The sequence below is a fragment of the Pavona decussata genome, unplaced genomic scaffold (assembly GCF_977016875.1).
Source record: "Pavona decussata unplaced genomic scaffold, jaPavDecu1.1 SCAFFOLD_124, whole genome shotgun sequence".
Lineage (NCBI taxonomy): Eukaryota > Metazoa > Cnidaria > Anthozoa > Scleractinia > Agariciidae > Pavona > Pavona decussata.
Genome location: NW_028145538.1, coordinates 243,605 through 270,803, shown reverse-complemented (window position 1 = coordinate 270,803; position 27,199 = coordinate 243,605). Strand labels below are relative to the sequence as shown.

The window sequence follows — 27,199 nt, the reverse complement described above, 5'->3', positions numbered from 1 at the left end:
ATACACAAGGATACGGCGAAAAGGCAAATGTAAAACTGCAAAGTTTTGGTTTGAGCGCATGGCTCAAAGGAAATGTCAAAATGCTTACCCAAATTAAGAAAAAGTCATCTGCACTTTCCATGTCGCAATCGGAATTTTCGATTTGGCTGCAAAGGTGGCACTAAATCACAGGATCTTACCATCTCCCCCCCCCCCCCCCCCCACCCCAAAGCAAACAAAAACAGGAGCCGGATAAATGAATTAACTACAAAACGCTTCCTATTCTTCGCTCCTTGAACATCAAGAAGCTTATAACAACCGTTGAAGGTCCAGTGAAAAAGCCGCTTTTTCAATAAAACTGAGTTGAAAGGTTTGTTACTCCTTAATTATAATTTTGAACATGGCAATTACTGAAATTGATGGAAGGACAAGAGGATGATTGTCTTTATGTAAAGCCCTAACCAAATTATTTCGATGCAATTTTCTTTTACCTTTATTTGGAAAACAAAAGTTTTATTCATTAATTATATTGATCTAATACCTCAGCCGAAAGATAAGACATTTTCGGTTGCCACAAATGCCGGATACAATTTTTCTTTAATTGAAAAACAATGTTTGATCAAGGTTTGATCGTTTAGGCAGGAAATTATCCGTTGCAAAGTAAAACGTAAATTACCTTAACAATCACAAGTCTGCCTGCGCTCTTATTAAGGAAATGGTATCTCAACGTAATGGAAAGTAGTGAAAATGAGACATTCCAAGTATTTTTACTGAGGGAGATTGAAAAGGCCGACAAATATAAATAAAGGTTCGCGCAATTTGTCGTTTACCCGTAAAAAGCTTGGCAAACACTGATTTAACCCAATTCACAAACCACTGTATTTAATTACCTATACAAATGTCTGGTGTTCAAATTATATTTGGAAAAAACCAGCACTTGTCGCCGGATAAAACTGAGATACACTGTACAAACAAAAATTATGTTTGGCACTAACTTGCTAAAATCTCAAGCCACACCTGACGAGTATTGAATCATAAACAGTGTTTCTTTCTCCCTGTCGTACCAATTCTACTGTGGGTAAGGTATCGGTATAGACTCAACGCAAACGCCATTCACTTATTTGAACTCTAGAAGTACCGGCGTGTGCTTGACAACAAGCTAAACCGAGTCGATCAGTAAGAATAGTTATCGAGTCTTTCAAGGCAGGAATCGTTCTTCGACCAGAACACAGGCACCAGTTAAACTGAAAAAGAACCACTAAGAAAGACATCAACAACATCGCTTGTACAATTATAACACCAGAATTTTACAGCACAAGACACTACAAGAAGTCACTTTGAATTGGCATCGGGTCTTTCGAAACTGAAATAGTTGCCCCTTTAACACAAATGAAAACAACGAAAGACCTAAATTGAAGTATCGGGACAACGAAGTTGAATAAAACAAGCAGGGCAACGTTAACTACAATAGAAGCCGATCCATGCGAACCTTTCTAAGTTGGAACAGTTCACTTCTCTTCATTTGAAAGTGCTCCTTCGTTTGAATGGAAAAAGAACTTCTACGACTTGAAGTGCAGTGTCAACAAACCTACACAAAGCACCCTTCGGATGTTTATTTGAATACAACACAGTAAGCCAGGCAAGTAATAACTAACATCGAGCCTTACGAGGATAGAACCGTTGGTTGAAAACTGTTTCTTAATTCCATCGTCCTTCGAAACAATATTTCCGTTGTTAATTTGAAAAAGACGCCAAGCCAAGTAAGTGAGAAGTGACATCGAACCTTTGGAGAAAAAAAATAGTTGAAAAAAGCTGCCTCTTTCCTTTTTCAAAGCGAACGTTAGTTGTCCATTTGAATAGTACGCGACAGTCTAAGGCAGTAAAAACTGGCATTGGGGCTTCCTTCTCCCATCAAAAGATAAAATTATAAACCTCAGCTGCATGTCGTTCTAATTTCCCAAATGGATACAAATTTGTCTCAGATTTCTCAAAACGGAAGGCAGTGTTACTTACAAAACGAAACGTTGATTCACACTCGAGGCGCTGTGGTTTTCTGCGTGGCCAACTCGTTGTTCAGTCTGATGGCCATATCTGGCAATCTACTCATCATGATCGCCGTTTACAAAACAGCCATGCTTCAAACACCAACGAATTTTTTCATCTCATCAATGAGCTTCGCTGACTTTGTTGTCGGCTTGGTTGCAATACCATTGTGGATAACAAGAGCGAAGCTAAACATCACCGACAACACTCACGTTCTGTGTATAATCAGTGACTTCATCACCATACAGTCATTAATGGCGTCCACGTATGGTCTGTGTGGTGTAACTGTGGATCGATACGTAGCGATAACTTTGCCTTACAAGTACGTTAACATCATCACACCTAATCGGTGTTTCGCCGCCATTTTGATTGCCTGGGCGTTCACCATGACATTAGCAAGCTTTCGTTTTCTTGTAAACACAAGATCCGAGCTACCAAAATTTTATGTTTCCGCAACGACTTTCGGAATCATTCTTCCGATTGTTGTCATCTGTTTCTGCTACACACGCATCTTCAAAGCAGCACAAGCACAAAGAAGGAAAATCAATTCTTTCAGAACAAGCTTACGCGTCGCAGATTCGCTAAAGCAGCGGAAAACGGCCTACACCATCGCCATAATACTCGGCTTGTACGTGATATTTTGGACGCCAACTTTTACTGTATCATTATTGGATTTCACACTGCCCGTGTGTTTTTACGATGCTTGGCTCACCACTGTGAGCATCTCGTTGGCCAATTCAGCTGTAAACCCGTGGATTTATGCAGTTCGAAACAAGCAGTTTTGGCGACCCCTTAAACGGCTTTTGTGGCCCGATCATAACGAAACCTTAAAATATAAACATAACGCGAACATTCGAGTGAGTATTAAATTTCCTAAGCTCCACGACAAAAGGAAATGCACGCGTGTACAGAATACGCCAAAGCTTTAATAATGACAACTATCAAAAGAAAAATATGTCAGGTGATCTACAAATACATCATCACTTCTACATGCATTTTATACATGCCTACAAACGATGATTAAATCAGTGTTAGTGAAAAGAGCTCTCCAACGGGAAACAGGCGCCTTTCAGTTCGAAAGCCTTTTCCAGTGTTTATATGCAGTAGCCAGAGGAGGTTGGACACGGTTCGAAAGGCATTATTGTTGGTCGCATTAGCGAATCACGAACGCTCTTTTATCGTGGTCATGAAATCAACATGGCGGGCTTTTAGGAAGAAGTGAGTATCAATATTAATCATTTAACGTACTTGGTTTTAGCTTTGCGATTTCAAACCCACAGGACACGTTCGAGTTGGTACTGGTCTAGTTGCAGGAAACTTTTCGACTCTAAACTTAATTTCTAAGACAAGTTAGGGCTCGACTTCGGTGCTTCATTGTCGGCCTTTGTTGCGCTTCGTGAAATTTGAGTTGATGTTACATTTTGTCAATTTCTCTCCAAACTCAAGCTTCTCAGACTTCAAAATTAATATCCATTCCAAAGAAGGTTAATTTCTTAATAGAAAATGATCAGGTGCCCCTAAGCGCCTCTTTGGTTAGTGAATTATACGATGTTGAAGTAGTTGGACTTTTGCCACTATTTGCCTTTCACGCCATGAAACGTGACGAAGAACCCGCGAATTTTGTATGCAGTCCGCGTAATCTCCTGGTTTAAAAAAATCAAATTTAACTACCGGTTCTTCATTTCACCAGGTAAAATCATGACGAGCAAGCGGCCAGTGGGTAGTCCAACTGAGGAAAAGCTAACCAACTACGAGGAGAATAGATAGAATAATTGGAAGCATTGTTTTGTTGCTTGTACGTGGGCAAACATATCCGTTGGTTTGACGAGAGAAACTTAAAGTTAGTTATCACAAGCACAGATCCACAGAAAAACTAATAACTAAAAAGGGGAACCACTTGCGACTTAGTTCCATAAATTAAGAATCAGTTGTGCAGAAATTACATTCTACTTATACTTTTAAAGTATATCTTGTATGCCTGTACAACAATTTGCATGCCTGAGCTGTATACACTCTATGCATAACTGACTGTATAAATTTCCATATATTCCCATACAAAAAAAATATTTAGTCACTTCAGGCATGTATTTTACATCAAAAGTCAAGCATATATGAAATCTCTATTGATGATTTGACTTATTACCTCTGTGCTTATTGTATAAATATATAATTGTGTATAAATTGTATGTAATTTGTGTTGTTAATAGAAGGGATTGACAGCTGATTTGCAAGATGACCTTCAAAGTAGATGTATGCTAATTTGATCTTAATTGCACTTGACTATTGTCAGTAGCTGAAATCTCTGGTATGCTCTGCAAACTATGTCGAGTCATCCACCTTCACATTGGTGTACAAAATACACTTCGATGTAAACAGGCCCTTAGTTTATGAGTAGGGGGGCATGCCTTGTGAGCAGAGTTCCCCTCAATTTGTATTTCAATAAATCTCCAAATTATCCAATAACATAATTATAATGGATATGTTGTAGATTTAAAGTGACTAGTACATGTAAAGGAGAGGAGGACATCTAGTGTGACTATAATACTGTGCCCCTTTGCCAAGTTATGAATCACATGTGCAATATGTACAGCAGTTTTCATTAAAATAAAATAAAAACAGATTTGATAGTTGGTAGCCTGTCTTGTTAGTACTGAACTAAAACTCTCCAAGATAAAAGAGAATTTTGCTCACAGGTTTTTTTGGAGTTTTTCAAAAGGCTGGACCACTATAGTAATGGGAAAGGGGGGGGAGGGGAGCGGGGGCAAAACTTTTGTGAAGTCAATATTTTTATATTGTGTGCTATCATAGTTTGTTAGACTATGGAAACGAGATACCTTTTTTGAGCAGCTATTTGTACTTACTCTGAATTTTTATTGTTCATTTGTGATTCCTTACCAACTTACTATTTGGCTTTCACACTCTATTTTTGAGGGTACTAATGTACATAATCTCCATATAACACTGTTTTGTGTATTGATGTTTGTATTAAAAGGGCTTATTTTCTTTTGAATATATAATTAAAGAGGGAGCATGCACCCAGGCCCTATGCCCCACTGGGGGCTCAAAGGACTAAGAGAGAGAGAGATGCACCCAGGGCCCCTCACCTTGATCAAATACAGTACACTGACTCTTTCATACAAAGTAAGGGTCTGCCCAGTAAAGGAAGGTAGAGTATTTGGCATTGTTTACAAGTTTTTTTGACTTATTTCATTCAAGATCAATTTGATGTTTTCATTTCCCTCATGCAACATGTGATGTAATAAAACAAATTATTATTGAAGAACTTGTTATATCAAACATATTTAGTACTCCTGTGTGGCTAAAATCTATGACTCTTGCAAGCTGAACTTGTGTTAGAGCTTTTTTCCATGTCCCAGTCTCATTGGCAACCAGTATACAGAACGGTTAAACAAAATTCCTATCCAGTAAGGCCGTGAAAATCTTCATTTCCCTACAATCCTTGTTTACTTCATTTCGTATTATAATATTCGGCTATTTCCACCAGAATTGGATTCCAGTAGTTATGAACTCTGAATATTTCAAAGCCAGATTTTCGAGCCCGTGATCGTACATTATAATTCAAAAGGTACGATTTCATAGAAGGACGACAGGATTGGTTTTGCAATTGTATGGAAGTGGTAATTACACTGATTACATGGAGCAGTTTCGGCTGTACCGGCTTTCGATCGATCGATCGCTAGGATCGCCGTATAAACCCAACGTTTTGAGCGTTAAATTAGTCAGTCGATGTGTGCCAACGGTAACCGGAGAAAACTTATCGAATAAATTGCCGAATTAACCGATTTTCTGCCTATTTGAAGCGAAAATTTGTCATTCCTTGAGATCCGCACAGCACGAAGGTTTCTTACAACTGACCACGAACCGACAACTCGTCCCAGCATGCCTTTCGAACCGTGTCCAACCTCCTCTGTGCAGTAGCTTTACTCATCGTAAACATTGAACAGTGAGTGTTGACAGTTCAATTCTATTAATTGTTAGTATAAAACTACTAGTGTTCTATCACGAATGCCGTTCTCTGATTGGCTACGCTACTCACTATCTATTCTGTAATAGATAGTGAGTAGCGGTTTTCAACAAAATGGCGGCCGTTTCGTCGTGTTTTCGAAGTGTCTGCGATGAGGATATAGACAATTTACTTGTTTAGTTTTGAACGAGTAGTAGATTTATACTCAAACAATAAAATTATTCGCTCTCGATTTTTATACGTGATAGCTGATTCGGGCAGCGCCCTCATCAGCTATCACGCGATAGAAATCAAGAGCTCATAATCTAATTGTTAAATAGATAGTGAGTAGCGGTTTTCAACAAAATAGCGGCCACTTCGTCGTGTTTTCGAAGTGTCTGCGATGAGGAAATAGATAATTTACTTGTTTAGTTTTGAACAACTAACATATTTATACTAAAACAATTAGATTGTTCGCTCTCGATTTCTATGCGTGATAGGCTTCGCCCTCGTCAACTACACGTGTATCATGCGATAGAAATTTCGAGCTCGTAATCTAATTGTTAAATAGAGATAGAGAAACAAAAAAGTAAAAGAGTTCGTCTGTATAGAGGGGTGAAGGAGAAATGGGCAAAATGCAGGTACGACCAAGAAAAGCCACCCATGTTCAAACTTCGGAATGTGTGCCTAAAACCCTAACATTTAACCACGGTGAGTACAACTTTAACGTGGTACCTTTTATATAAGTGAGATACTATGAGCATTCTGATTGGTCAAAACCTATGGTTTGTTATACCGATAAACTCGTAAAAAACTGGTTTTTACGTGTAGTTATTTTATGAAAGCAATAGACTTCATTTTCTATTGGTTTATCGGCGTAAAAAACCCGCGCGGAATGTTGAGAGAACACGAGAAAAGCCTATGAACCACGAGCCGGAAGCGAGTAATTTTACAAGCTCGAGTGTTCTCCCAGCATCCCAAGTGGCTCTTACTTTTCAGTCCTTGGATGAAATTTAAGGGAAGACCATTTAAATCTGAGCCTAATATGCCTGTGGTACTCTTTATTATATTATTGTACAAGATCATGCTACGACTGTACTTTCGAGTCTATGGAACAAACACTTAAGTGCTTCCCCGCTAAACAATAATTTCGAGAGATGATTTTCTGTGGTGCTATATACATGTGAATGTAACCAGTGGGTTAGTTTTGACTTTTAAATGTGTCCATAAATTACTTCACAACAGCAAACAACAGCATTTGCACATTGCAATGTATAATCTTGTCAAGCGGTCCATCTTCAAACATTCTGCAACTTTAAATTCCAGTAACATTAACTATTTCCACAACTGCCGTGTATAACCAAACTGACTTGTACAGAATGGCATTATGCAGTCAAGCTGGTCCTACTTTGCTGCGCAGTGAGCCTCATCAGTCTCTTCCCCAAGTTGGCGTTGTGTTGCTGTAGATAACGAATCATGTCTGCTTGTTTTTCCAGGACTTCATCCAAATAATCGTTATCCCTACAAAAAGAGTGATGAAACTTTGAATTACAACAGTGCTAAGCTCCGATAATTTGGTCTCAAAGACGCAATGTCACCTGTCAGCAGCGTTACTTTGAATGGCCACAAAAACATATTTGCATCGATGGAAACGTTATTGCGTTCGACGTAGTAAGAACGCACTCCTAATACAGATTGGAGTCGAGTTTGTAATACTGGGACAATCAACAAATGAATCAATGGATCTTGGGACGCGTATCTGGCATCCCCCGAAGATTTTGCAGGGGCAGATGACATCATCACCAACTTGGCAAAGGAGAGAGAACCTGGGATCGAGATCATCGAACGCACTCCCTAATCTTTGATTATTACCAGTAATATTTGTTTAGTTTTGTTTACAATTTCCCTACCACAGAGACTGGTGTTAATTACCTTTTACCTCGCTCATAGTTGACTACAGTTGTAATATAACTGACGTTAACAACAGTAAGGATATTGATACTGACCTGTAGCCCGTTATGGATAGTGTGCCTGTTACGCCATTGTTAAAATAGGTATTCAGAAAATCTGAGTCTTCAGCATCTGGAACAGGTCTTCTTCTGTTGAACTTTATAACCTTGACTTTCACAACAAAAACAGAAAACAACGTTAATATACAATAATCACAAAGCAAAAATGTACAAGTACCCACTGCAGATTTCACCTGTCCACGGTGCCAAAAGATTTGCACTTCATGCATCAGACTTTTGTTTTTTTAATTTTATTTCTGACTTCACAGCCACCAGCGAACATGCAAGAGCCTTGATCCTAAGTTTATGTGAGGAACCACCCCCCACATGCACATTATTTTCCAAGTGCAGTGACAAATAAAAGTAAACGTTAAACCAAGAATTTACAGAATCGTTACTCTGTCTATAAATGCACCTATAATTCCCTTGTAATTGCAAACCTCCATGTGCAACCACCTCTCGTAAGTGACCACCTCCCATAACCGACCACCTATCAACAACACCAAATATTTCCCAGTCAAAGCCCTATAGTTGGAACCTCTCGAAAATGACCACATCTCATAAGCGACCACTAAATCTTGGCATTTTGGGTGGTCGGTTACGGGAGGTTTGACTGTTATACAATGTAGTAACCTGTACATGATGAAAATCACAGAGATAAAAATTATTAATGTACACTTAACATCAAATGCAAAAACATCATACCTAAGTACCATAATATCCCTGGTACACACAATACAAACTCGATGCTGAAAACAATCTGCAGAATATTGTACAGAGCCAAGCCTCCTCTGTTAGACTTTTGTTTATCATGACCAATGACTGCAAATATAATCAACAACACTGCATTTCCTGAAACAAAAAAAGGCGTGTAATGAGGGTCTTTTTTCCTTCTTTTCTCTAGCAAAAAAAAAAAATGCATTATACCGCTAAAATGTAAGGGTGACAATCAACAGGCTAATGACTAGTCTGCGAGCAAGCTCTCTAATTGGGGTCTCACGCAAGATTTATTTGGGGCTCAAGGGGCGAGCAAGATGAAAGCCGGGAATTATAAGTTTCGTCGGACACACGTCCGGCGTTCCATACATTTCTTAGTAAAATTTGGAGTTTTTGAATGGCTGTATCTTTCCTAATATTAGCTTGATTAACACCAAACTTGGAAATGTTGTAAAGTGCGGTGTGCTCTTTCCGGCTTTGTGGGTGTTGAGTCCCATAACCCATAATACACAGACTCGTACCCAGACCCCCACGGTATGAAATCAGGCAATGATGACTGGATTGAATTGCAATTTGGAAACAATGGTTTTGAGGAGATGAACTGGGGTACCAAGAAAATAACCTCTTGCAGCAAGAATGACCACCAACATAATTATTCATTTACTCTTCACGGGTAAATTATGAACTCAGAACATGACCAGCTCTCAGTTGCCTTGACAGCTTAGTAGGGAGAGCACTGCACCGGCATTGCAGAGGTCATGGGTTCAAATCCTGTTCAAGCCTGAATTTTTTTTTAGGTTTTTCTCCAACAGTCTGATTGCGTAGATAACTGTGAGAATCTTCTTCTTCTGAGATAAACTCAATCCATATGACACAGAGTCCTGGAATGCAACCCAGGCCATCCTTGCACCACACCAGCTCTCCTGATTGTTTACATATGTACAATCTAGTTCCAGAGAATATCCTTACTCCCCCTACAGAAGGTATTTTGTTTTGCTCACCCCCTTGCCCCAGGAAATTCCAGTTTAACTTCATACTTTGTTTCTAAAGTTTTGACTTTTAAGACCCCCCTCCCCCTCGGAATTTCCAATGACCTTTCATAGGGTGGGTATGGATTTTTTCTGGAACTGCACAATGCACTTTAAGCATGCTTGCCAACTGCTTGGCACTAAGCATGACATCATACATGTACATGCAAAAAAATTATAAGGTTTAAGAGCATCTCAAGCACTGGAAAACTGAGCCTTGTGTACATGTAATCCTTTCATTTCAAAATGAAATACCTGTACATGACTGAGACTCTAAAAATATCTTACATGTATGTTATTGTGTTGTGTGTACAAGCCATAACCTTGAACAACAAAATCAGTTATGGGGAGTGATATAAATAAAGATATTTACACAGCATAATTAATGTATTTTGGTTAGCACACAGACATGTACCTATTGATAAAATAGCATATGGGAGTCTTCTCAGTTCCTTAGTTTCCCTAAAGAACTCCAAGTAACCTCTTGCTTGAGAATGGTGATGCTGGTATTGTAAGATTCTATCCAAGACAAATATTGTGATCCATAAACTGACATGAAGTATCACCAGGCAGCTAAAAGGAGCATCTGGATCTGTGCCGCCAAGGGATAATGAAGTGACATTCACAAGCTTTGTATTAGGAAGTATAAATTGCAGAGTTTCATATGCAATCTGTATAAAAAAGTCAAAATCACATTTATTAGAAATTAAGGGTTACCCCTAATTTTCTTTTTGGATACCAAGAGCACTTGCCAAGTTCTGCTTTCTCCACATAGTTTTAAACCGCGCAAAAACATCCCTGTATTAGTAGGCACCACCCATAGGAAACCCGAGTATCTCGAGATGCACAGAACGTATGCGCAGTAACAAAAGGAAGGCACTGTCCTTAAGCAGTCATTTAACCATTTCCCATGGGTGACCGCTTAAAGGGCAATTTAGACGGTACGATTTTGCCTACGATTTGTCGCATGTGACACGCTTACGCCATGCCTACAACACGAATTGCGTCGTGTAAATCAACCTACAACATCCTTACGACAAACACACCCAATACGAAAAATGTCGTAGGATTTTAAAACATGTTTTAAAATCCTGCGACAATCGTAGGTAAAAGCAATGTTGAGTGGTGAGAGTTGCGTACGATTTTTACATGACCCAAGCAGCACGTGCTCTAGAAATCACATGCAACAGTCGTAAGAGAAAATCGTACCGTCTAAATCGCCCTTAATACAGGTTCAACAGAATTATGAATTACAAATATACATGTATGATGAACTCCTTGAGTTCATGATCTCTAAACTTTTTCTGTTCATACAGTACATGTACAATGTAGAAGAATGGATTGAGCTTGAGAAAATGCCTGATAATGAAATAATTATTTAAAGCAGCTACAGTATACATGGACATCATTATAAAATACATAACCAGAGTAGTTCACACTTACGAAGAGAATCAACTGCAAAAGGGCAATCCATGCTGTGTGAATTGAATAAAATTTCGTTTCAGGAGCCAGACCCAAAGAAGCTGTTTCACTAGTCAATGCATCCTCTTGAGCTTGTGATGGCAAACTGGGGGCACTTTCTTCTTGGTTGAAAAAATAACCCTGCAAAAGAGCCATTTTATTACAAGTCATACAGATCAAGAAGATGCTATAGCAGAACTGGCAGTTCTTTTTCCAATCAGAGCCATTTTCCTATTGATCCATACATTCTTTGCAGGGGGGCAGCTTATACAATGTACTTTTTCACAGGAAGGCACAACTTATTGCACTAACAGTCATGTACATGTACACTGTAACTTCTTTGTACATTTAAGAATTAAACATTCTAGTATTGATCTGCCGTAGCAATGGTTTGAAAATGAACGATTTATTCACTAAAACGCAACGAAAACTTAGGCAATACATTTCATGATTCTCGACCAGAACGTCGAGCAACGTTTTCATAACATAAACTCGGACCCAGTGTCCACTCATTGGAACTTAGTCTCCACTCATACACACGCAATGCGCCTTACACAAAATGAAACGCGGAATATAAATTTTCAGTTCGGAACATCCTCCCGCCCGATGCAGGGAGTGCATCACATGTAACTTGTCAACAAAGTTCAATAAAGTTCAACTAAAATGTTCAACAATGTCTCATCAAGTTCAATTAAGTTCAGCAGCTATATCAGCATCACAGGCTTCAAACAGGTGTAGCCGCTGCACTGGACGGCGAGTAACACTTCCGGATGAGGTCCGCAGGGTGACGGACCGGACAAGTCCATCGCGGCCTGTGTGGGTGTCTTCCACTCGTGCACGTGACCATTGACCCCGAGCTACACGATCCTCACTCACAAGGACCAAGTCACCTTTACGGATTTCACGACCAATCTTATACCATTTCTTGAGGGGTGTCAGGGATTTCAGATACTCTGCATGCCAACGCTTCCAAAATCCATTTACGAGCCTCTGGTGATACTGAAATCGTTTGGTGAGGGCTCTTGATGTCTGTTCTGAAACATGAGTGTCTTTAGTCGGACACACTTGAAGGTTTCTGCCAATCAGAATCTGTGCAGGGGTAATCACACTGTAGTCATCAGGGCCTGCACCCAGGTAAGTAAGAGGACGACTGTTCAGTTGTGCTTCAATTTCAGCCAAAATAGTAGTTAACTGCTCGGCATCTAACATTGCTTTGGCAAATAGTTTCTTCAATGGCGTCTTAACACTCTTTACAAGTCGCTCATAAAACCCACCCCACCATGGGGCCTTCTCCGCTATGAACTTCCACTGAATCTTCTTTTCGGACAAAGCACTCTGGGTTTGGTCTGATTCCAATACTCTCCAACATTGCTGTAGCTCCTTGTTAGCAGCCTTGAAAGTTTTTGCATTATCTGACCAAATAATGCTGCACATTCCTCTTCTTGCAATCATGCGTCTCAAAGCAAGGAGAAATCGCTCAGTCATCATATTACACACCAACTCTAAGTGTACCGCACGGGTAACTGCACATGTAAATAAACAGATATAGACTTTATCACCACTGTCTTTCAAATACAAAGGACCAGCAAAGTCTAGTCCCACATTAGTGAACGGGGGCGCAGGCTTAATTCTGTCTTCAGGAAGTGGTGCCATCCGCTGACCAAAGGGCTTTGTTAGGTAATGGCGACATATTAGACAGTTCCTCAGTGTCTGACGGACAGTCGATCGTCCTTTGATCAACCAAAATTTCTGTCGCAAAACTGACAAAGTGTGTTCAACTCCAGCATGAAGCTCACGGCGGTGAACATCATCAATCAACAACTTAACAACAGGATTGTTGGAAGGCAAGATAATAGGATGCTTCTCCTCTTCTGGTAACAGTGACTTGTGAATTCTTCCTCCAACACGAAGAAAACCACTAGTAGGACACATAAACGGGTTCAAATTGGCCAGGTTGCTGTCCTTCACTGTACCATGCCGTTTACTTGACGTAATTTCTTCAGCAAAACTTGCTTCTTGTACATGAAAAATCAACCATTTTTCTGCATTTTGCATCTCTAAACCAGTTAAAGGGCTGTCAATCCTTTCCTCCTCTTTCACCCTTGAGTTTCTAATGAATCTTCTGATCCAAGCAACAGTTCTTAGCAAGCGACCGTACTTACTGAATCTTGTGAAGTCAATGAATGGCTCTTTGGGTTGCACAACACAACTGACACTAGCTTTACTCTTCCTCTCTGGGTCAACATTTTCCCTGGAAGGCTTTGACCTCAAATCCTCGGGCCAATCTTTTTCGGACTCTTGCAACCAAGAGGGTCCTTTCCACCACAAATGACTCTCTCTTAACTGACTTGCAGACAAACCTCGGGTAGGTAGATCCGCTGGATTCTGCGGTCCTGGACAGTACCTCCAAACACTGGGATCCAACAATGACTGAATTTCAATAACACGATTGGCAACAAATGGTTTCCACTGTGAGGCGGCTCCTCTGATCCAGTGTAAAGTTGAAGAATTGTCTGTCCAACAAACAATGCGGTTTATGGGACAATCGATTGCACCTTTGACATAGGTACAAAGTCTAGCAGTAATTACAGCAGCCATCAACTCTAAGCGCGGAAGTGTAATCTTCCTTACAGGAGCCACTCGGGTCTTGGACATTACAAGACTGGTAGATGCCTTTCCATCTTCACTAACAACTCTCAGATAAACTGCAGAGGCATAAGCAACTTCCGACGCATCACCAAATGCGTGTAACTCAACTTTAGGATTCTGACTTAATGACAAATCAGTGTAACATCTTGGAATGTGAACGTGTTCAAGTTCTGAAAGTTCTTGAACCCACTGATTCCATTTCAATGAGACTTCCATGGGAATTTCCTCATCCCATCCAACACCTTGGGTCCACAAACTTTGAAGAATCAATTTTGACCTCACTGAAAACGGTGCGATTAGACCAATCGGATCAAAAATCTTTGCTGCTAAAGACGCCACTTTTCTTTTTGTGTACACTGTCTCTGATCTGGACTTAACAATGTCCGCATCAATTGCAAAGACAAGGCTGTCAGTTATCGTATTCCACTTTAAACCTAATGCTTTTGTCATTGGATGTGCTTCTGCTAAATCACTCTCCAGGTTGACGAGACTAACTGCTGCTCTGTCCCTCTCAGGTAAAGAATCCATAAGCTCAGACGAATTGCTTGACCATTTTGTCAAATTAAAGGCAGCTTTCTGCATAAGCTCAGTTGCACTTTGCTGCAATTTCAGTGTTTCCTGCACATTGTCTCTCCCTGAAGCAAAGTCATCAACATAAGTGTTCCTTAAAATTTCACTTGATGCAACAGGGAATGTTCCTTTACACCTTTTCACATGCTCTTGAATAGTACCAATGGCAAGAAAAGGACTGGAAACAACTCCAAATGTGACCCTTGTCATTCTGTAAATCTTAGGCGTGGCCTTAGGGTCCAAATCTCTCCATAGATACCGGTGTGAATCCATGTCTTCCTCTTTTAACCGGATCTGTAAGAACATCTTCTCTATGTCACCCATGATAGCTACATGATTCTTTCGAAAACGCAGAATAATTCCAACTAAATCTGGCTGCAATGCTGGGCCTGGCTCTAAGCAGCTGTTCAGAGAGACACCATTGCTATCTTTAGCTGATGCATCAAACACCACTCTTGTCTTGGTTGTCTGCTTGTCTTCTCTAATGACCGCATGATGGGGGAGATAAAACACAGGACGCCCATCTGTCGGTGTAACTTCATCACAAGGTACTTCTTCAGCAACACCATTCTCAACATACTTGTTAATCGCTTCTCGGTATGACGTAGCTTTCATTGGCTCTTGGAGCAGCTTCTTTTCTAGATTGTACAACCTACTTTCCGCTTGCCGGTAATTATCTTTCAATGCAACACGATCTTTCTTCCACGGTAAGGATACTTCATAGCGACCATCATTGTACGTTAGAGTCTCTTTAAACTTCTTCAAGACCATATCTTCAACATGAGTAGTAGAAACTGAACTTTCAGCAGGTCTAACACCAATGGACTCCAAATCCCAGAACTTTTGAAGTGTTTCATTCAATTGTTCCTCAACACCAATTTGAACATTCATAGACACAGTGCATTCTCGGTCATGACCACCTGTTGGTCCATAGAAGACCCAACCCAAAGTTGTGCGAACTGCAACTGGTTCACTGGAACGTCCTCTTACAATGTCTCTTGTCACGAAGGAATAATAGAAATCCAAACCAATAAGCACATCAATCTCCTGTTCATCTCTAGGGAACTCTTCAGGAAATACTATGTTCCGAAGATGAGACCATCTTGCTGGATGAATATCCACAGCTTCAGCTGGCCGGCATATTACTGGTGTAGTAAGCGCTTCAATACACTGAGGCTGTCCAGATTTATCAACAGGTGCCACAGTAAATGTAATTCTCTTCCGCAAAGTGTTCTTGGTAGCCTCTCCTCCAAATCCAGAGACAACAATTTTGACACTCTTCCCGTTAAGACCAAGCTCATCAATTACACTCTGCCGAACAAACGATGTTTGAGAACCAGGATCAAAGAAACATCTCACAACTTTTGAACACCCATTCACTCCACACAAAATAGCTGGTACAGTCTGCAGAATCACCTTTCCACCCGAGCCCACTGCAACAGAATTTGCCACAACTGAAGATGACACAGGAGGACCTGATGAAGGGGATGGTAATTCAGGGACCGATTCCACCTTAACTTCTTCCAAGTGAGGTCGAGCTGAATCTTGATGCAGGAGACTGTGATGTCTACCTTGGCAGTGCTTGCATGGAGGTTTCTGGCACACTTCAGCTCTATGACCAGATTCAAGGCATCGGAAACACAGACCCTTAGACGTTGCCTTTCTGAACCTTTCTTTTACAGGCAATGACAGAAAACTGACACATGACTTCAAACCATGGTTTTTGGAGCAAATGACACACTTGCCCTCTTGCGTTGTCGCACATAATGCAGAGGTGGATGACCTTTGCGAGCGGTTAAACTTGAAACGATTTTCACGATTTCCAGGATTTTCCTTTGCTGGAGCTTTCGAATCAAGAGAAGGAGGTTGGGAAGACTCTTTAGCTCTAATCAGTTGTTCCAAGAAAGTGAACAGTGTTTTCACTTCTACACAGTCCTGCTTAGCTATTTCCTCACTGAGCTCCAGTTCCCATTTTTCCACAACTTCTTTAGGTAGCTTGTCCACGATAAGGGGCACCAGAACAGGAGCCAAAGTTTCAGATTTAAACTTTTCACCCATGGACTCGACAGAACGAACGTGACCTATCACTTCATCGTAAAATTTACGCATGGAGGCTGCATCATCACAGCTCAAACGTGGCAAATGGATCAAGGATCTTACATGTGCATCGAGGATTAACCTTGTATGCCCAAATCTTTCCTTCAGGATTTCCAAAACTGGCTGGTAATTCGCTTGTACCACTGCAAAACCTTTCACCGCTTCAGCAGCCGAACCCTTTAGCGATCTCATCAAATACTCTAATTTTTGGACATCTTTCAACGACGCATTGTCGACTACCGAAACTTTTATCGACTGATAATAGGGTTGCCAACTCAAAACATTGCCATCAAAGGTTGGTAGATTGATCTTGGGTAGCTTAACTTGTACTTGAGAAGACGACTGAGATACATGTGGGTTGCTTCCCGCCAATTTCACTTCTGGCAAATGTTTACTTGAAAGATAACTCGTCATTTTCGCCATGCTTTCAATCACACGCCCTTCATACTCATTGTGACTCTCACACTCGGCATCAATGTCAGCATCTTCCAACATCGTGCACATTGTGCCTTGCACTTCTTGCAAATCGCTCCATTTGCTTGCGATGTTATCTTTCAACACTTGAATTCGTGCATGATTATCTTGTTGTGACAGGGCTTCGTCGACTGACTTCACCGTGTCTGTTAAAGATTTTCTCAGAAACCTTCTCTTTTTCTTGACAGCTTCTAAATCTTTCGACATTTTCAAACACCGTTTAAAATTCCACTGCAAATCCACTGAAGTTCCACTCGATCAAGGTGCTGCAACACACGTGTTTTGGCGCCAATCGCCAAGATGCGAAAACCCACTTTTTCGCGGCAAGAAACAGAAGTCCAACACTCCTTTTCGCTTGACCGATCGTCGATACTGTTCATCCGGCTCGAAGGACCATGAAAATGAACGATTTATTCACTAAAACGCAACGAAAACTTAGGCAATACATTTCATGATTCTCGACCAGAACGTCGAGCAACGTTTTCATAACATAAACTCGGACCCAGTGTCCACTCATTGGAACTTAGTCTCCACTCATACACACGCAATGCGCCTTACACAAAATGAAACGCGGAATATAAATTTTCAGTTCGGAACATGGTTTAAATATCAGTCTTCAGGAAACACTGGTTTCAATCTGCAGTTTGAAAAATCCCAGCTGTCTGCACCCTCAAAATTACAATGGAGTTGATGAGAGTATAAAAGTGAAGTACTGGGGACTCTTGTATATGTTTAACCAAGGCTTCAGATACAGAACATGGTGATATTACATGCAAACTTCCTACAGCGTTTATACATGTACTTATGTATCCAGGTGCACAAAAACTGTCAAACAGTAATATTCAATTTGGCCAAATTCATAAACATGTAGTATGAAGCCCATGCCTCTCCCTCATCAAAGTGAAAGCCGTCATTCTTATAGCTCTATGCCAAAAATGGCCACCAACACAATGGAATGCTTCACCATTTGTAACTTGTCACTCGTCAGCAAATTTGTTAGAAGAGGAGCAAGCCTGGGATTACCTGGCTAGAGATGCAAGGAGATCCCGGAAACAAAGCAACCCAGTAAACTGTAATGTGACAAGGCAATATTCAAGTAACCAAACTGGCCCATGACATTAGATGCTGTCAGACTACAAGTAGGAGATTCAGTGTCTGATTTGTGTACATGTAATCTTCACACCATCTTATGCACTGATCAATAATAATTTAAACCTTCAACACCTCCTCCCCAGTAAGGGAGTGCAAATGGCCTTCCAGAGGGTGGGGGGATGTGACCTTTACCTGGGTGGGGTGGGGAATTTGAAAAGGGAATTTCAAGTTTACACCTTTTTTCTTGTCCGGTGGTTCCTGATGCATGGTCAAGTTCAAGGGGATCAAGGGGATTAATGTCACTTCTGTGAACGATTGGCTCACCAAAAAGAGTTCTCAAAGGTACATGTATGTATAGAAAATTTGATTAAATGTCAGGTGAATGAACCAGTTTCAAAATCTAGTGCATAACAGAAATTGGAAAATGTATGGTGTTAAGTAGCTGTATGTTATGTAATACCACAGACCACAACTGTGCACCAGATAGCCACATGATTTGGAAAAAAAACTCCTGCCAACGATCTTCGACATAACCAACATAAAATAGTATACATGTAGACCAAATGATTTTGTTTTCTACCTATACCATTACCCAGTTCCACCTAGAGTAAACAGCAAAGTTTACACTTTTTTAAAAACCAAGATGTACGTGGCTGAAGAATGAATATGTAAGCTTATTAGTACATTACTTTTTTGTGACAGAGGCTAGAACCTGTTGATGAAATAATAATTCCTACGTGTGACTTCATAAATTATTTTAAAATCACATGTATAGGCTTATAACCAGTACAATAATTCTAACAACCCCTTTAAATTAAACTTTTCTCAAGGTTAAAAATGAGAATAAAATTCGTCAAAATTCGTCCCTGCCGTTTCTGGAGTGCGCTGTCAAGGGGCCGTTAAAGCTGAGCTTAACTTTGGGAATGAAAACTTCGGAATAGTGCTGTTCACTGGAAGAGCTTGAGTATGGATAAGAGCTCATACGAGTCATTGGTCAAATGATAGACAAGAGTACTAGCATGACCTTAGTCGAGCCAAGAAGACGAAGAGAAACGGACGTACAGTAGGCTCTTAAATTAATTTTTCTCTTTCGAACTTGCTGTTGGTGGATTTTCACCGAATATCTGAGCAAACATCTGCTGTAATAACTTACCCCTTGTCCTTGCTCTCCGCTTAAACTAACCATAACAGATTTTTCACATTTCGTAACTCGAGGCTATAGACCCAAACTTTTCATGAACAAGTTACCACCGAGTGACCGAGTGCAAATAGCACATGATCCCTACGCGACACCGCGATATACATGGGCAGCACAGTTGTAAAGAATCACCAGGTACGTTTTGTAATAGTCATGTAGTGGCTTGACTTTCAATCATGGCGGCCAAAGCGGTGAAGCAATATTCTACATCTAAATTTGCTGTTCTTGGCGGAGGAATTGCAGGGCTAGCCGCCGCTTATCGTCTCTTGGATAAAGTGAAAGATGCAAGCAACATAATTGTGTTGGAGTCAAGCGGTCGTGTTGGGGGATGGCTGCAAAGTTGTGTTACGGAGCAAGGGGCTGTGTTCGAGCTGGGTCCCCGGAGTATCAGACCCGCCGGGAACGCTGGAATGGCAACACTCAAAATAGTAGGGAGCGCAGGTTTTTCTTTTGTAAGGGAAGGCTAACTAATTTCGCGTCCCTCCCCTTTCTGCAATTCTGGTGACTCCTTACAGTTGTTGGGACTGTATTGGAAATTTTAACATTACATAATCAGTATAATCGATGCATCAGTGCCCACCACGCCCCCCCCCCCCCCCCCCCGGGCCTTAGTGGTCATTTTTCTACATTGTCCATCCATTAGTCTTCCTCAGGTCACTTGACAGCTTTCTGATGTTGACTTCATATCAAGCTACATCTTAAGACTTCTTTGAAAATGAAATCCACGCATGAGAATGAACGGAACGGTAATGAAATGTACCGGTAATTAGTAATAAGTTTAAATTCAGATAGCTGTTAGTCAATCCTAGGTGATTAGACTCTCCATGTTAAGTGAGTGGCTCTGTCATCTTAGTGATATAATAAGAATAACCTGTGTTATTTCGCCTGCTTCTACTCTGGGTTCACCCATGGTGAAGCAGTTATACATGAACAGTCTGCCTTGAATGCAGGAGACCGATGTTCAAGTCCTCGCCGACAAACCATATTTTTTATTCACATAGTACATTTCATCCTGCTTTGTAGGCAAAAGGTCAATAACAATGGCAAATAAACATATAAAATACAATGAAAGTGACCTGTTTGTTAACAAATTAGAAATTAAAGTAAATGCAATGTTTTTTTTGCCAGTGGACCTTATCACTTGATGGTCAGTGTCTCTTCATAGATTAATTAACACTGTCATACTGTACCACATGAACACTTTAATCCAAACAGACTCAGAGCAAATTCATTGATGTCATTGATAAACTGTAATGCCCCAAATCTCAATGGCTAGAAAGCAGACTAATGCCTCAATGCTGTGGGCTGAAGGACAAACAATCCTACTCTGATATTAAGCTTAAATATGTAGGAAAACTTTCCTGTTCCAGATAAAACCAGTTTTAAAGGGTTGGCTGAAAACTATGCTGTGTTAATTTTTTCTTCTTCCAGCTTCACAATCTTGGACTGGAGGAAGACATTCTTGCAGTTCCCCGGACTCACCCTGCCGCCAGGAACAGATATATCTACTCTAGAGGAACACTGCATCAACTTCCCGCAGGAGTGAAATCAATAATCAAGAAAAATCCACTAATTTCAAAGTCACTGTTGCCTTTAATACTCAGAGAGCCATTTGTGAGGAAAAAGCAAGATGATGCTGATGAGTCTGTGTACGACTTTTTTAGAAGAAGATTAAGTGAAGAGGTATACAGTTATGTACATGTACCTTAAAATTAATTAATATTTAGTAACAACATTACATAGTTCAGTCAATTTAAGTCACATTCCAATGATATTGAAATTGCCAAATACTTAGTACTTGATTAAATTTAAAAATCACAAAGTGTAATAGTCACTTTAAGCCTTTTTCCGTGTGCAAACAAAAACATCAATAAGAACAGTGTCTGACCAATGTCCACAGCTAACAGTACAGAGCAGAAAGGAAAGTAACCTCCCGTCAGTATCCCCTACATGCACATCTTATTATAACTCTTCTCCAGATGTTTCAATCTATTTTGTCTTTTAAGTGATCCCACTGGTGAGTTCTTCATATTTCCTTTTTTCCTTGTTCTTAAATTCAGTACACATTTAATTACAATAATATTATTATTTAGAGGGCAAATTTAAGGTGAGCAATTAATTTCTTTTCAACTTCAATTTTTCCAAGACCACTCAATGTTTTCAAAAGCAAAGAAACTTAAAGTGGTTTCTTTGCTTTTGAAAACATTGAGTGATCTTGAAAAAATTGACGTTGAAAAAAAAAAAAATCTTCAGAGAGGAAAACCTGACTGAATTGATTTGCTTAGTTGGTATTAAATTTTTTGTGAAACAACACCCTTGGTCATTTACAAAAATCTGTCTTTGCCAAGAGGCTCTTTATTTTAAGAACAAGTCAAGAAGGCCAAGTAAAGAAGCAATTAAAATAGTTGCAGACATGTATACTTGTTGCAGATCTGAGCAAGGAGGGGCACATGTATATCTTTAGCTTGAGTGTGGAAATTGCCTTGTGTACAGCCTCTTTCTAATTTTTGATTATTAAGGTGATGAAACGGGCCATACAGTATACTGAAAAAATATATTTTTGCTAAATCTTCATTGAGGAAAACCTGACTAAATTGATTTGCTTAGTGGCTATTAAAATTCGTTCGTGGAACAACACCCTTGTTCATTTACAAAAACCTGTCTTTGCCATAATGGCTCGTTATTCTATTTTTTAAAAACAAGTAAAGAAGGCAAGTAAAGAAGAAATGAATTAAAAGGAGTTGCACAGACATACATGCGCCCTCTCCTTTACCTGCTGCTGTGGATTCAAACAAGGAAGGATACGTGTAAATCTTTGGCTTGAGTATGGAAATTGCCTTGTGTACAGCCTCTTTCTAAATTTATGATAATTCAAGTGTAGCATAAAAGTCTGCACTGAAGTTATTCTTACGTTATACTTTGTTTTCAAGGTAGCAGAGTATATGAGTGATCCATTATGTAGAGGGATTTTTGCTGGTGATGCTCGTTCTTTGAGCCTCAAGTCATGTTTTCCTCCTGTCCATCAGTTTGAAAGGCAACATGGCTCCATAGCGAAAGGAGTGCTGTTCAGTTCAAACCACGGTAATAATTAATGAAAAGCATCAAAGTAGATGTCATGTATTTCTGAAGTTTTGTCAAATCCATTTTCTTGCAGTGACCAGGATGCTGGTCAACAGAAAAATTAATACAGTAAGTTTCTGAAAAAAAGCCTCCCCCTCCCCTTCCCTCCACCCACCCACAGTTCCTCTAAAGAAATGATAAAATTAATTGTGACTGGCGTTAACAAATCTTTGAGGTAGCAAAGCCAGTATATGAAGGTGATGACCACCCAAAGCTAACAGCCTCTTTTAGTCAGTAAAATGTACAGTTTGGAAGTTATCTGAAATAAATTGCCTGTCGAGGATGCTAATTTAGAACCTAACAAAGGCTCTAAATTATGGGGGGAAAACGTGGGGGGCATCCAAAGCGATCCCCACCCATCAGAAGGAGGTCCCCTAGGTAAGCATGCGCAAGAAACTAAAGCTTATTCCTTTGAAATTCCTTCTTATTCCTTTCATGGAAGCCAAGTTGTGTCAATAGCAAGTGACTTGCCGATCAGATCCAAATCAGTAGATCACTCTTGTTTAATGATTTGCCAAGTACAGCTAATTTGGAGCAATTTCAATTACTGTAATCACAAGCATGCCCTTAATATTTCCTTAAATCCCATCAATTGTAATACACCCTTACTTACAATACAGTACAGTACAGTACAATGCAATGCAATGCAATACAATATAATACAATACAATGCCATACAATGCAATGCAATGCAATACAATGTAATAAAATACAACACAATGCCATGCCATGTCATGCATCGCGATGGCATGCATTGCAATGCAATACAATACAATACAATTTATTATTTACTACAGGGCTTTTCAGAACCAGTTTACAAAAATCGTTGTTCTTTCATTACCATTTTCAGCTGATACCTCTGTTCAAAGCCCCTTAGCAACAAAAGCCAAGAAGGAGCGATGGAGCACATGGTCCATTAAAGGCGGCATGCAGACACTCTCGGACAAGTTACATGAGGTTCTAAAGCAGAAAGGAGTTAACTTCAAACTCAACACGCCTTGCACCTCAGTGGATTTTGACCCTCACGGCAAGCTCTTAGTATCTTGGCCAAAAGATCAGATAACAGTTGATCATGTGATAAGTGGCTTACCAGCGCAAACACTTTCTAACATACTACCACAGGACTGGCAACCCCTTGCGGTTGAACTAGCCAATATTCAGACAGTAACAGTAGGAATAGTGAATCTAGAATATGAAGGCAGTGTTGTGCCTGTGGAGGGGTTTGGATTTTTAGTCCCTTCATCGGACACAGTTCAAGTTCTCGGGATTATATTTGACTCCTGCGCCTTCCCTGAAAATGACAGGCGTGAAGGGAAAACGACGAGGATAACTGTAAGTTTTGCGCTGAGATTTAATTTTAAAGGGACTTTTTCAGTATCGCTTGGTGAGGGCAAAAGTCATATTTGCAACACTGGAAGCTAAAAACTAACAGTCTATTTTTTTTAAAGCTGCTAGTAATACCTTACTGATAATTAGTCTTTTACCATGGCTCAGTCCTCGGCATAGAAATGATTTGCAACTTGAACAATTTGTGCCAACTTCTTCAAGTTCATCAACTGTCTTGAAAAGATCACTTGAAACTCATGTGAAAATTCTTGAAATTGTGTATTCTCCCTTCATGAATTAACTTGTTGTTCATGACTGAGTGTACCTAGTCATAATTTGGAACAGTTTTGACCAAACACCTGTTGTTGTAGAGTGCGACCTTGTGGTATTTCCACAGTTAAAAATAGAATGACGTATAAACCTTACACAAGTGGCTACTTCGCGATTATTCCCTACTCGCTCAAGTTAGCCGATATAGCCGAACTATCCTGGAACTGAAATTAAATTAAAAGAACGGTTTTTAAGTTGAGAAGAGACGAAAAATGCACAGTATTGTGTTCACAAATCCTTCAATTGGTCGTTTGCTGTTTCGCGGAGAACGGGAGAGACAAGTACCAAAATTTTTAACGCGAATGCCGTGCTAACCTTTTTATGTACCCTACGTGCAGATGAGTCCTGTGGGAGACGTCCGCATGCAGGCTATCTGTTTTGTGACGCTCTCGTTGCCGGCGCATTTGCTTGTGGTCCTTAATTTGTTTGCAACATTTTATTTTATTTTATTTATTTATTTATTTATTTATTTTTTTTGGGGGGGGGGGGGGTCGGTGGGAGGAGTGAAGCACGCAATGTTTCACCATGTTTATGGGGCTTTACTTCAGTCTTTGACGAATTGAGATTAATATGAGGAGAACTGTGTAAGGATAATTTAGTTGTTGGCAAGTCGAGTAAAAAAATCGTTTGACGTGCAAACGGACTTTATAGGGACCTTAAGATTGAGGGTTTCCTCTTAAACCGCAAGCGTCGGTCAGCAGTTTACAGTTTGGAGTTCGCTGTATGTACATAATGCGGGATTGATGGTTACTTTCTACCTATGCATCATGGGATACTCTCAGGAAAACAAGATGGCGGTTGCACGGGGGACATTATCGATGCATGCACAAATGTGGTTGTTATTTCTTGTAAAATTGCAACTTAATCAAACAAACCTCTCATTCATATCGAGATAACTCTTAAAGGAAAGGAAATTTGACGTTTAAACGTGGCTTAATGGTTTTAAAACTAGCGAAAAACTCTGCGGTAATTCATTTACCTCAGTCTAGACAGTGTCCTTGACGTTGAAACCTCAGTTAACCTCAAACGTCAAACGGGTGGGAAGGATCGGAGTCACGTAACCTTAAGAGGTTTGCTGTTTGTGGAAAACGATGAAAACCTCAATCTTAAGGTCCCTTACTCATAATTCGCTATGATGATACGTTTCCTGAATATCTTAAACTAAATCCACACAAGGTCAGTGCTTATAGCTTAAGATCTTCGACTGCGCCTGTATTTTCTATTCCGAGAGAATCAGGAACTTTCCAGCACTCGGCAGCAACTACTTTCAATAAGCTCCCTGTAGCTATTAGAAACATAACTGAGTATAATTCCTTTTGTCGTAGTATGTAGAGACGTCTTTCATGTAAGGAACTTTAAGCAGTAAATAGAATTGTACATATGTTTATATTCTTTATTTTTATTTCATTTCACTTGGAGTTGATTTATATTGTAGATATTGTAGATGAAAACATCATTTTGTTGGATGATTTACAATTATTATTATTATTATTATTATTATTATTATTGTTATTGTTATTGTTCTCTTCCAGGTGATGATGGGAGGCCACTGGTTCAACTCCTTATTTGGACATCCCGACTCAGTCAACCACCGGCATCTACAGGATGTTGCCATAGAAACAGCAGAGAAAACGCTTGGTATCCGCACTAGGCCGATCGCCTGTCTAACGAACATTCTGCGTGACTGCATCACGCAATACACAATCGGGCATTCCGATCGTGTTAAAAATATTACTCATTTTATAGAGGAGCGCAAGTTACCGTTGACTCTGGTCGGTGCGTCGTATAATGGCGTTAGTGTGAACGATTGCATTTATAATACACAGCTCGCGGTAGACCGCATTTTTGAACGCAACTAAATGAATTGGCAAAATTGCGTTCCCTAGACCATTTTATTAATTGGGTGATTAAAGTGCATGTTTTCGCGTTTGATTTGGTTTGTATTACTCGTTCTGTCATTGGTTAATTAAAAAAAAAATTCGTGCCACCTTCTCAACCAATTAATTAAACGCACACTGCGAAGACCCAAAACCAACCGTGACTTGTCCGCACGCGTTTTCCCGCCGGTCACATATATTTACTTGGAGCTCTGATGGGTTCAGTTTGTCCTTTGTGTTTGTTCTGTTTGACAGAGTGTTCACTCTGTTTTGCTGTCACAACACTCGATTAAACAACTGCTCTTAAGTGGAAAGTAGCTCATTACCGTTACGCCTAATTGGGTTCTACTCCCTTATTTCTTTTAGTGTCTCTTTAATATATTGTATATCTTCTTCTTGTCTTACTCTGCCCGCTTCCATTGGCTTTCGCTACCCGCGGTCTAGTGTATTTAGTAAAAGAAGTTGCATTTCTCTGTATTTATACATTAACTGTATTTATAAATTTAATGTACACTTAATGATTTTGAAAAATGAAATGAAACGCTAAACCATAGTTTGAACTGACTAAAAGAGCCAAGCAAAATGTCTCAAAGAATTTGCCGCGATGTGTGGATGCTTTTAAAAGTCAGCTATTTTTAGAAACGCTTTCAAACGCCAGAAGTCACACTTACACCAATAGAAACCTAAAAATAATAATCCAGTTTTGTACAAAGTTAATATTCTGCTGTACTAAGGCAATTTACAAGTATCTATGGACACGGCTGGAGAGCATGAAAAAGGGATTAATTACAAAGTATAATGCAATTTTTAGGATTTTCCCTTTTTTTCACTTAATTTAAAACCTGTTCGATTACCTTCGTAACTTGATTTGTCACTCTTAAATTTCTTATTTAATTCTGTATTTTATATTTATCGAGGGCCACCCTAATCAACCATTGTGTTAGCTTTTCTGGTGTTACCCTCATCAAGTATTGTCTTTATTATTATAATCTTAGGCCCCATCCACACTAATGCGTTTTCGTTTGAAAACGCATACTTTTTGATACGTTTTCGCCTATCATCCACACTAAAACGCCCGAAAACGCCGAGGAAAACGGAGACTTATGAAAATGCATTATTGTGGATGGGGCCTAAAACGTGCCGGACGCTGACTTGAAGAAAAAAAAAACATGTTAAAACACAACGGTTATCAAGCCAGAGCCAGAGTCCGACACGTTTAAGATTGAATTATGCCTGTTCCTGGCCGTAATTTTGGCATTTTAAAT

At 39.9% G+C, this 27,199-nt stretch overlaps 3 protein-coding genes across 3 annotated transcripts; 2 read left to right on the top strand and 1 right to left on the bottom strand.

Moving 5' to 3' along the window:
* Nucleotides 1-17: 17 nt before the first annotated feature.
* Nucleotides 18-7,509, top strand: LOC146469315 (adenosine receptor A2a-like). Its single transcript, XM_085123332.1, has 2 exons — nucleotides 18-3,138; nucleotides 7,385-7,509. The coding sequence occupies exon 1, from the start codon at nucleotides 1,941-1,943 to the stop codon at nucleotides 2,949-2,951; it is 1,011 nt and encodes a 336-aa protein (XP_084979458.1). The 5' UTR covers nucleotides 18-1,940; the 3' UTR covers nucleotides 2,952-3,138; nucleotides 7,385-7,509.
* Nucleotides 7,033-19,390, bottom strand: LOC146469314 (transmembrane protein 192-like). The gene is made up of 6 exons (XM_085123333.1): nucleotides 19,237-19,390; nucleotides 11,184-11,342; nucleotides 10,156-10,411; nucleotides 8,701-8,847; nucleotides 7,993-8,107; nucleotides 7,033-7,507 (listed from the first exon to the last, which is right to left on the bottom strand). Exons 1-6 carry the CDS (start codon nucleotides 19,267-19,269, stop codon nucleotides 7,372-7,374), a joined length of 846 nt encoding a protein of 281 aa, XP_084979459.1. The 5' UTR covers nucleotides 19,270-19,390; the 3' UTR covers nucleotides 7,033-7,371.
* Nucleotides 19,366-26,734, top strand: LOC146469313 (protoporphyrinogen oxidase-like). The gene is made up of 5 exons (XM_085123331.1): nucleotides 19,366-19,709; nucleotides 20,713-20,964; nucleotides 22,212-22,362; nucleotides 23,252-23,733; nucleotides 25,590-26,734. The coding sequence occupies exons 1-5, from the start codon at nucleotides 19,458-19,460 to the stop codon at nucleotides 25,914-25,916; spliced, it is 1,464 nt and encodes a 487-aa protein (XP_084979457.1). The 5' UTR covers nucleotides 19,366-19,457; the 3' UTR covers nucleotides 25,917-26,734.
* Nucleotides 26,735-27,199: the final 465 nt, after the last annotated feature.

Coding starts and splice junctions, on each gene's coding strand:
- LOC146469314 (XM_085123333.1), bottom strand. CDS start 19,269: ATGGTTAGTTTAAGCGGAGAGCAAGGACAAGGG. Junction 10,412..11,183: donor TTTTGCAGTTGATTCTCTTC/GTAAGTGTGAAC, acceptor TTTTTTATACAG/ATTGCATATGAAACTCTGCA. Junction 8,108..8,700: donor AGGGATATTATGGTACTTAG/GTATGATGTTTT, acceptor TTGTTGTGAAAG/TCAAGGTTATAAAGTTCAAC.
- LOC146469315 (XM_085123332.1), top strand. CDS start 1,941: ATGGATACAAATTTGTCTCAGATTTCTCAAAACGGAAGGCAGTGTTAC.
- LOC146469313 (XM_085123331.1), top strand. CDS start 19,458: ATGGCGGCCAAAGCGGTGAAGCAATATTCTACATCTAAATTTGCTGTT. Junction 19,710..20,712: donor GAATGGCAACACTCAAAATA/GTAGGGAGCGCA, acceptor TTCTTCTTCCAG/CTTCACAATCTTGGACTGGA. Junction 20,965..22,211: donor GAAGAAGATTAAGTGAAGAG/GTATACAGTTAT, acceptor TTTGTTTTCAAG/GTAGCAGAGTATATGAGTGA.